General features: G+C 52.6%; 3 protein-coding genes across 3 annotated transcripts; 2 read left to right on the forward strand and 1 right to left on the reverse strand.

Moving 5' to 3' along the window:
• Nucleotides 1–224: 224 nt before the first annotated feature.
• GLOTRDRAFT_97175 (uncharacterized protein) lies at nt 225–4,199 on the reverse strand (the record flags this gene model as incomplete). The annotated part of the gene is made up of 9 exons (XM_007873164.1): nt 225–1,345; nt 1,404–1,602; nt 1,650–1,881; nt 1,937–2,118; nt 2,171–2,391; nt 2,443–3,039; nt 3,093–3,591; nt 3,649–3,708; nt 3,774–4,199. 9 exons carry the CDS (start codon nt 4,197–4,199, stop codon nt 225–227), a joined length of 3,537 nt encoding a protein of 1,178 aa, XP_007871355.1.
• Nucleotides 4,200–5,201: 1,002 nt separating this feature from the next.
• Nucleotides 5,202–6,005, forward strand: GLOTRDRAFT_134177 (uncharacterized protein; the record flags this gene model as incomplete). The annotated part of the gene is made up of 4 exons (XM_007873165.1): nt 5,202–5,314; nt 5,371–5,502; nt 5,557–5,907; nt 5,966–6,005. The coding sequence occupies 4 exons, from the start codon at nt 5,202–5,204 to the stop codon at nt 6,003–6,005; spliced, it is 636 nt and encodes a 211-aa protein (XP_007871356.1).
• Nucleotides 6,006–6,556: 551 nt separating this feature from the next.
• Nucleotides 6,557–9,542, forward strand: GLOTRDRAFT_50923 (uncharacterized protein; the record flags this gene model as incomplete). Its single annotated transcript, XM_007873166.1, has 7 exons — nt 6,557–6,962; nt 7,021–7,247; nt 7,300–7,577; nt 7,631–8,336; nt 8,393–8,606; nt 8,664–9,041; nt 9,097–9,542. The coding sequence occupies 7 exons, from the start codon at nt 6,557–6,559 to the stop codon at nt 9,540–9,542; spliced, it is 2,655 nt and encodes an 884-aa protein (XP_007871357.1).
• Between the last annotated feature and the right edge of the window lie 1,087 nt (nt 9,543–10,629).

Raw genomic sequence — 10,629 nt, forward strand, 5'->3', positions numbered from 1 at the left:
AAGTCCTTGGGCAGCCCGAACTGCCCACCCAGAGTGTTGGGCAGGTCCTCCGTTGCCCAAGAGCACTCTGCAATCTGTTTTTTTTCGCACAGAGGAATTCGGACACTGCACCCTCAGTCACGGTCATCTCGACCCTATTTCAATGGTGATTGTTATAGTACATAAGCATATAGCATATACAGTATTTATTTTGTACCCCTCTTACACGAAAGCCCAGATTCAAACTAGTACTGATCATATGTATCAGTGTTCCCATTGTGCTGCCCATCCGCAAAGTCATACTCATTGTCTTCCATCCACTCCTCCATACCGGCAACCTCCTCATATCCAGGTGTAAGCATGGCCTGCTCATCTCTCCGAGCTTGTGGCCTCTGCTCCACTTGCACCGCAACCCCGTTGTCTCCCAGCACCGCGGCGCCATTTTGAGACTCACCATTGCCGAAGGAGGGTGCAAGGAGTCTCCTGTCATCCTCAGCGAATTCGTCGCCATACCCCAGTCCCGACCATCCCCTCACCGCGTCCTCCTGCTCTTCATAATCCATCCCGCTCCTGCTGGGTCTTGCATATGTACCGTTGATGATGTCGACATCGTTTACCGGTACATTCTCTCTTCGTCTATCACGGCGATGGCCTTGTCGATCAGAGCGACCCAGCTCAGTATCGTCCAATTTTCGCTTCTTCGGAGCGCGCATGATATGATCGCTCGTTCCACTATCAGCTCGGTATTGTGGTTGCACTGGCTCTCCGTGATAGACAGAGTAGGCAGCATTCGCATTATACCCATACTCAGGTGCGAAAGAGGTAGACGGCAGGGCTGAACGCGATGGTGCTCTGGAGAGTTGCTGAGGCATATGGTCCGACCGTGTTGAAGGACCAGATATCGGACGAGAAGCAGGACGAGGGGCAGGACGCGGTACAGGACGTGATACAGGACGAGGGGCAGGACGAGGGGCAGGACGAGGGGCAGGACGAGGGGCAGGACGAGGGGCGGGAAGAGGGGCAGGAAGGGACGAACGCTGAGGAGGACCAGGGGGAGGACCAGCACGAGAAGCGGGACGAGCGATGGTGTAAATGTTTGCGCTCTGACCTTCTGCGTCACTGTCACCCTCGTCCACAATGCTGAGCTCACGCCCTCGCCGAGGCAACGCGCCATCGGGAGCGTAGCTGCGTTGCCGGGACGATGAGCGCGACTGAGACTGCATCTGCGCAGCTGTTCTCTGCGCAGCCGCTGCCTTCCTAGCTCTCTTGTACTTTTCAGAATGCTTGATCAGCGAGATTTTGCCTTGCAGCGTATCGACAACCGCCGCCAAATCGCCCTGACTTTCGATGTCCATTTCACATTCATCTACGAGAGCGACACATCATTAAGCTGATGTAACAACAATTTATATTGAGATACATACCTTTCGACCAACGTTCGAAGTACGGATACGTAACTTCACCTGCATAGTCGGTGTCGAAACGCTTGATGAGCGGCATTGCTAAAGCTGCAACCTGCGCCGTGGTTAGCTTCTTCAGATCAAAGCTCGGTCCAGGGCAGGGTACGTCCAAAGGCCAATCCTTCAGCCGTATCTTGTTCTCGAAGGCGAAGTCCGTGAAGCTCTTCCACGGGAATGCAGTCGGCGCTGTAGTAAGAATACGACCTATACCCTGTCGTCAGCGCTGGAGCAAGAGGTAATGTGGTCAGACTTGCCTAGACCGGCATGCAACAATTCGCGTGCCCTCAATCGGTGGTAATCTCTAGTGGTTACATTACTGCCAGAATCCTTTGAAGGCTTTGCCTTTTCTTCATTTTCCCGTAGTGGCTTAGGTGGCGAGTTGTATCGAGGGAACAGAGATGGTATCCTAATATCTCCGTTCTCTTTCTTCAAATCCGCGAGCCTGGATAGACGTAGGTCATGTAAGCAAATCATCTACTGCTAAGCACTTCACGCACCTGAATACAGCGGCGAAGTCTTGTAACTGAGACTCGATACTCTGACCGCATGTCTCCATCACCGCCTTGAAACGGGATGATCCTCCCCACACACGGCTTGCTTTAATCCCTCCCATATTCTCGTCCGTGCATATTATATATCCAAATGTCTCAACGCCGAGGGTCCTCTGTGCGCTCATGCCCTATCCGAACGGTCGATAAGAACTAAGAAACTATTACTGAAGTGTGACTTACGAGATTGATGAACTGCTTGCGAAGCTTCTCGACTTCGTGGGTGAACGTGCCCTTCGTCTTCACCCCTTGGACAAACTCATCTTCCTGCTCCTCGTACCACTTGATGATATCTTTCATTATTTCGCGTCGTACAGCTTGATCGTGGCGTTCTTTCTCTGGCAAGTGTGAAAACTGTCCTTCGTATTCATCTCGAATACGCCTAGACCAGTCTTGCTTTGACACTAGATTAACCATTAGTATCAGTAATTCTCGGACTGTAAGCGCTTACATACCTCCTTGTGGTCGTTTGTGTTGGCTGCAGTACCAAGTACTAAACAGGTTCCAGAGATTCAACGCCCTGGGCTTCGTATCATGAAGACCCATGGCGCTATAGATGGCAGGCAGAGGCTTCTTGTATTTCGCTGCGAGATCTTCGATAACGCTCGTAAGCTGATTGTGTACGTCCTGGATATCCTCAAGGGCCTCGCGAGGAAGGGGCCCAGGGATGAAAGGCTGGCGAGGCGAGTCATCAGCATCCTCCGCTGATTCCTCACTGGGCTCTGCCCTGTCGTGTCGCCCTTTCTTCCCGATGTCAGCATGTCTGGATCCTGCTCCTTTCGGTCCTTGTTTTCGTCTCGATGAAGTTGCGGGGATGTCGGAATCGTAGTCAGCCTCTTGTTCAAGATGGACATCATCTTCGTAGTCCATTTCTTCGGCTGTGGGCGAAACGGCACGACCGCGCTTCTGCTTGGCATTCTTTTCACCTTGCCTTTGCCGTTCCGTGTCGCTGTAATTATCCTCAGTCGCGTCGCCATCCGATTCACTGATTTCGTGATGATCGGGCTCCACCTCGGGCTCGGGCTCAGACCGCGGCGGGCGCGTTCGCGACGCTGTGGAAAGGGAACTAAGAGACATTACAGACGAGAAGATGTGTGCGACATACCATATTTTCCCCCTTGTGGTCCTTCACCTCCGTCTCGATGCGCCTCAGACTGTTCATCACGTACAGCCGTGTCGCTATCCTTAGGGCTGAGGTTGTCTCTGGCAGGAGAGCCATCCTCCGACTCCAGCGTCGGTGGCCTTTGTCCGTCGCCAAGACTTTGGGACAATCCCTGAGCGCTCCCATTGAACGAGAACTCCACGTTGTGCATGTCAAGTGTCCACAGAGGGCCAACGTCTGGTGGCGTACTTCGGGACGTGTTCCGAGAAACAGGGCGCTCGTCATCGGGAGGTGGAGGTACATCACAGTTTTCGAGCCCCTGATCCTGAGGAGAGGCGGAAATCCTCTCTTGGCGTTCCGAGGTTGCTGCAATGACGTCGTCCGAGATTCTCATTCGACGATTGAATGCGAAAGGATCATCGACATGGAGGGGATTGGCGATGTCGCTAACGCGCAGATGCTGTTCGTCGTTGCGCGAAGGAGGCTCGGGTTTGTTATGATCCTATGTCGAAGTTAGCTACCGATGGAATCAAAGTATAAGATAACGCAATAGACTTACAGTTTCCCTAGAGCTCCTCAACCTGCTGTTGCTAGCGTCGCCTACCTCTGATCCACGTAACTGGTGATGGAACGCGCAAGGCAGATTTAGAAAGAACATGCTGCTAAGGAACTGGCGATACATACGTCGAATGAGGATCCCTGCATCTCATTGTTCTGACCTGTGTGACTTGTATTGGATGCTGTGGCATCAGGAGGCTTCAAGGACCGCTTTGAGTTATCGACTGGAATTGGCTCCAACTGTGGCGGGCCATTGCTTGCGCCAGCACCTCGACGCTGGCGAGTCGGTAGCGGCAGGGGTGCAAACTTGCGGCCAGATCGTAGACCCCTGCCTTCCGTCACGGATGGGTCGGGTTGATCCTGAACTTGTGAGGCATTGATTGCCTCAGTGTTGGGGAGAACATCAATATTCTCCTCCACCGCGCCACACTCCACGCGATCCTCCGCCACATCCTGTAGAGTCGGTGGCAGAGGCTGTTGCTTCGCAGGTTTGCGAGTGGTGGAGGGCTTAGACTTCTTGGTTTTCGCAGCTCGAGACCGAGCAGGCGCCATTACTGATAGTATGGAGTGGAGAAGGGAGGAGACGCAGGTGTCGACGGTTGGTTCAACCACATCGGGGTTCGAATTTGTCACCCTCGGACTCCACAAGTCAACCACCAGCACGAGCCACACCGATGCGTGATCACTGACACACGTGAGCTGTGGCTCGGCAAGCTTGTGACCAGACCTCAGTGGATGTAGAGGTCTCGAAAACTACTGTCCAAGCGTCGTAAGGTACCTATGTTGATGGAACGCTCGTGGTGTACGCAATAATGTAATAGATAACAACTTCAGCTTGAAAACGCGCGTTAGTCTCGGTGATTGACACGGACGACAAATAAGAGAGCCTACTGAGATATTTTCCGCACAATGGCAATCTCTACATGTATATCAAACATCAAAGAAGTCTTTAGAAAGAATAGGAGACTGTGGGTGAGCGTTGCGCGTAACGAAATCGGGAACGGCATGTTCATATTGTACTTTACCGTTAAACGGAGACTGGACCGAATCCAGTCCAATCCTTGATACTTTAGCTGGGGCTTTAAGGCATGGAGACAAACATGAGTACGAAGACTGCAAGTAGAAAGGCTTCAGCGTGGTCTAGAGGACAGCAGGCGACGGGCGCTTGTAGTCTCCTAACCTAATTCACAATACAAGCGCCCGTCCAAAACACGCACACTGGTTTACAGAAGCCTGACTACTCGATTAAAAATCCCATAAATAAAAATATGGAGTCCTGTTCCATGCCCCATAATGCATCTTAGAGAAAAATGGACTATCATAAATGACCGGAGGTTGCAACAACTGTACGATGGGTGAGCACTACAGTTTGAGACTCTTGCCGCGTCGCGACTTTAAGTTAGCTCTCGGACTTTTTGCCGTGGAGTCCCAGCGCCACTTCCACTTCCACTTCCACTGGCTCACTGTCCCTCTTATACCTGCTCGTCTCTGGCGGCTAAGAAGTGGGTGTTGCTATTTAACTGGCACGCACAGTCTGAAGCCACGCCGTTTAGTATGTCACTCGAAGAACAAACCGCTGTTCAAGTTCTGAGCACTATCAACACTGCTGCTGGGGCAAACGACCACATGTTCGAAAAAGGGACTGGAAAGGTAAGCTACTATCGGAGGTGAGCATCTATATACTCAGCCTGATTATTGGCCTTATGCACTAATATTGTGCTAGACATCGTGAAGCACGACAGGCGTACCAACGTCAGTACAATCAGATTCATCGTGTCGGTAGAAGGAAATGTGGAAAAGCAGCACGGAAAGCAGCACAGGATGCGCGTCGGAAAGAGAAAACTAGGAAAATACAGTACGTCGGCCGCATAAGTCTAGAGGACTGCAAGTCCTTCACGTATTCCACTAGATATGTCGAGGACGGCATCGCAGTCAAATCCACCGCCGAAGATCCTGAGATCACCAGTGAAATGGAAGCCGCTGAACGCCTAGTCTATCGAGACTACCTTTACAAAATTACGAATCTTGAAGAACAGTATAAAGATGAGTGGCTCGAGCGATACATGGATTACTTAGACGAATGCTTGTTTCGACGTCTCGAGCAAGCCAAGGCTGAATTACCAACAGCGGATCCGGGCACTATACACGGCCATCGACGCATCATTGCTACCTACCATCAAGAGATATTTTTACGCGGCCAGGGCTTCGACGCGTACGCTCAGGCCTGCCACGATCGCAAGTTGATTACAGATGGGCGCGCGTATGTGCTAGAGTCCCTTCTGCGCAGAGATGCTACTGACATTCTTGATTCTTCATAGGGTAAACAAGCGAGAGTTTAAGAGGATCTATGGATTTTAGCAAGATCACAAGAGGCAGACTGCCTGGGCCGGGGAAGAGAGGAGGTTGTCATGTAAAATGCGGCAGCTAGATACTTTATCTTCTCAAGCGTCATTCGTATCAACATGTAAATTTTGAATGTAAGCTCTCATCGTGTCTTAACGCACAATGCAAGGCTCGTCGAGTCTGGTCGTGTTTTCAATGCACTGTGGCATCACGCGACCCACGTAAAGCACGTGAGCCACTATGCCATACTCATATCACGTGTGGCTTGTACGCGAGTGTGGCAGCTTGTGGCATGCACACTAGTGGCGCGTGTCTGGACGCACGAAACAAGCTTGGCTCTCACTTCATCAGCCTCTTATGACATGTCGTACCGTCCGCGTATCCCTCGAAAGCAGCTACGCCAGAGCTTGCACCCTGAGGAGCGGGCTCAGTCTGACGATCGTGAAGTGCCCTCGCTACATCCTCTCCCCGCAAAATTGCCACATTACCGTCAAAAGGAGTCGCTTCGGAAGTATGGAGGACAGCGACTAGTACCACTTGTGGCACTTCCCGTTGGCGAAGGGCTAATGCAATCGTCGTCTCTCATCGATCGAGTCAAATTTGCACAGGCCTCACGTTCTTCAAGTTCTGCTAGGCCTCAACACCCCCGGTCCAGTCAATCGCCTGCTGCAGTGGAAGAAGTGTCTCAGCCGCAGCATGATACTTCCATCTACGATGACACTCAAGATCATACCCTGACGTTTCGTTTGGCACCAGAGCCTCCCGATGGAGAGAGAGCGCGTAGACGAAGGAAGAAAGAGAACCAGTCTGCGCGCTGGCGTACCGAAGTCATACCAGCGCTCACTCAGCCATTTCTACAACTACTGCAGCGTACGAACTGGCTGCGGGAACGATCACCCATTCGTAATTGCTCCGCTCGCTCCTGTGAGTGTCCGCGACGACCCATCAAAATTCTCGCAATCCACTTCAATCGTGAGTCCCGTTCTGTCTTTACCAGTGCCAGCTTGTCTAACAACCCATACTGATACAGACCTTAAGACGATCGAACTCGATGTCTGCCCATGCAGACCGAGTTATAGCCAGCTGTTGGAGCAGCAACTTTTTCCCTGTGCTCCGCTTTTCCCCTCCCTTGCGGTAGATCTCAATGTACTCGAATTTGTTTCTCATCTCTTTGTTGAGTTGCCACCAAATAATACCGCCTGGTGCAATGCCGTCGAGACATTCCTGCAGTCACGCTCCTATGCAATCGCTTCTAAGGTACGTCGTGATTGCCATCGTTTTGCCAGCAGCACTGACTCCAGCTTTCCAGGATTGTCTTCGTCGACGGTTTAGTAATGCACTGTCATGGTACCACACACTGCGTGACACTGCCGAGAAGACAGTACACGATTGGATTCAAGGTAGCCGCCCCTGTCAGCTCTTGGAAGGTATGCATCAAACGGATGACTCATCGCCGGGACTTGAGACACCCACCACGACGAGGGCGATGTCTGGGACCACCGCCGATCTGCAACGGCCGAGCGAGTACCTTCGCTCACGGTGCCCTGCCTGCTTTGGAGGACAGACCTCATACGATCCGACCCTTTTGTGCGTCTTCACGCCCTATTCTGCACGCCGATGGTAGCTTATTACTTATCTAGAGCCGATTACATTGTCGAAATGGATGCTTGCTTTTCTCAGAAGCGGCAGAAAGGTTCGCACGACCCGAAGAACTCGCACCCGGACACTGTCTGGCTCTCAGAAGACACTGCGGCGGCAATGGAAGCCGAAGTCGAGCGGCTCAGGGCTCACAATCCGTCCGGCGCTCTTAAAAAGCACACCGGGCAGGATAAGGAGGTCGCCGACGATGAAGACGGCTTCGAGGGCACACTCAAGGTTCCCAAGTCTGCCCTAGATGAATGTGACAATACATTCACGGCTGCCGACGAGAAACGCAAGAAAGCAAGTACATCCCTTTATGACGACACCGGCATCATGGCGTTAAACTGCCGCCACGATGTAGTATTATGGCTTGTAAACATGCGCTCAGCGGGTGAAAAGCAGTTCTACGCGCTGGCTCTCCTCAAGGAGCTCTTCAACCACCTGCCGCCGAAGGTCCGTGTCGGGTTGCTCTACGATGTTGCTTGTTCCCTCCACCGTAGTTGCTTGAAGTGGGGTTACTTGCCCGAGTATATTGATCGCCTCGTATTCGGTATTTCAGTTTTCCATGCCTACGGCCACCAGTGGCCGTGCCAATTGGTGTATCATCCTCGCAAATGCGAAGGCTTCGGACTGTCGAACGGCGAGGGTTGCGAGCGACTATGGCTGTCGCTCATGCGGCTCGTGCCTTGTCTGCGTGTGTCTGGAGTGAGAATATCATTTCGCTTTTCTTGTACCGTATGTGCTGACCTTCTCCTCGTCAGTATCACCAGCGACTCTATGTCCTCGATTCACAAGTCCACCATCGCGACGCTAAAATACGTCGGGACTTAGGCCAGTGGCTATTCAAACACACGGAACAGTTGAAAGCTAAACGCGCGGAAGCTCGAGCCGCCTTTGGTGACTGTGGGATTGCCGAGGAGACACTGCGATCTGAGTGGACAGCTCAGATCAAAGCACAAACACAACCTCTTCCCCGTAAGTGCGATGTCCCTCGGAGTAGTTAGCTTTTGACTCAGTCACGGCGTGCTGCAGGTCGCGCTAAGAACAAGGGAAAAGATGCAGTGGCCAACATCATTCGCTTACAAGCACGGACGAAAGTCCTGGCCGAGAGGGCTGCGTCCCTCGAGAAGATAATCTTGGACGATACCACGAGCCAGGCCGAGCTCGTACAGGCAGAAATGCGACTCACCGACGTACGCACGAAGTTATCTCGAGAGCAGGCCCTTCTCAAGGCCAAAGAGCGTGAACTGGGCGTAGACGGACGGGCTGATTTGCAACGTCTACGGAACAGCAAGTATCTTACTCATCGCCTCAATGCCCTGGCTCTGAAGAAAAGGCTCCGGGAGCGGCTTCGCCAAAGGAAGTTCGAGCTCGAACGTGTAGAGCGAGCCTACCGTAATCTAGCAAATGGTTCGTCTTCCGACATGACTCTTCATTCAGATAATTGACACTGTTAATGAATAAGATAAACGTATACATTCGCACACCGAAACACAGGTGAAGCGTCGAGAACCGGGCATTCAACAGCTCGCCCGTGATTTCAACGGGCTCTGCGGCGTGATGCGTGATCTTATACGCAAAGGACAAGCACCGCCAGGTTCCGTAGCACCCGATACCATCGATAGCAAAGCACTCTTCAAGCTGGACGTGGACGATACCATCTGGCAGGACGTCGGCTTGGATGAAGATCCGAATTCGGGAGAATCAATCCCGCCCTGGCTAGGAGATGACGCTGTCCGGACGGGTATCAGAGCATGGGTTGAGCTGCAGAGATGTCAAGAGGAAGAGAAGCGGTTAAGGCGTGAGAGGCGTGCGATCCAGGAGTGGTTTGCAGAGGAGTGGGAAATGGTATCAAAGGCGGAAGCAAGTGCAGGTACGCGAAGCTACGTTACAATCCAGGGATGGCGCTGATCTGCAATGTTACCTAGTCGGAGATGAAGTTATGCAATACCACGTTGCGCGCCGGAGAGCTGAGCTCATAGAACTATGCGCCGGCTGGTGCAAACATGCTGACGGGCTGAGTTTCGACGGCGATGAGATAGTTCCGTGGGGGCCAACCTCAGACGAGATGCTCGGGATTGCAATCGGCGGCGGAGTGGTTCGATCAACTGATGAATTGCTTACAGCTGATGACTTGTCAGAGGATGATGAGGGGGAGTTAGACGTTCCTGAAGAGGACATTCTCCTGCTTGACACACTCGAAACCTTTGGCATCGCGGATGCCTACCATGAGGCTGTCCAACCCGACATATTGTGGTACACAGATGGTCACTCGGGACCGAGCATCGAGGCCGTGGATCAACATGTTGGCGGGTCTCCAACGAAGAGGCGTCGGTTGGCATAGGTAGCATATGTGGATAGTGAACGTGTCAAGTGCCACTGTTGCAATAAATTTGTGTTCAGACAGTCAATACAGTTGTACATACAGCCCAGGCTACTTGACTTGCAAAAAGAAGATGCTGGACTTAGTATAGTTAAGACTAGGTTGGGCAACGGAGGACCTGCCCAACACTCTGGGTGGGCAGTTCGGGCTGCCCAAGGACTTGGGCACTAGCGCAAAGGGCAGACCCTAACCCGACCAAGCTTGGGCAGTTCGGCGGAATGGGCGGACCACCATGTATGTGGGCTACCCGACCGGACCATCTGGTCCGCGTAGGGAAGACCGGTCTGGGCCATCAGCTACAAGCGGCCAGACCAAGTGGGCAGGCTGGGTGGCCCACTGCAAATATGGGCTACCCGACCGGACCAGATGGTCTATACAGGGAAGACCACCCTGGGCAGCGGGCAAATGTGGGCTATCAGACCAGGTGGGCAGACCATAAGTTAATGTCTGGTCCATGTGGGCATGGTTGGGAAGGACTTGACTGGACCAGATGGCCTGGCCAACTAGACCTGGTGGGCAGGCCTCAGGTATCTTGCCCTGCCCAGATGGGCAGTATGTGGACTTTCCCAGATGGGGAAGAGTAAGTGGGGGTACGACGTTTAAACTTGGTTATTA

This window comes from Gloeophyllum trabeum (assembly GCF_000344685.1).
Source record: "Gloeophyllum trabeum ATCC 11539 unplaced genomic scaffold GLOTRscaffold_00035, whole genome shotgun sequence".
Classification (NCBI taxonomy): domain Eukaryota; kingdom Fungi; phylum Basidiomycota; class Agaricomycetes; order Gloeophyllales; family Gloeophyllaceae; genus Gloeophyllum; species Gloeophyllum trabeum.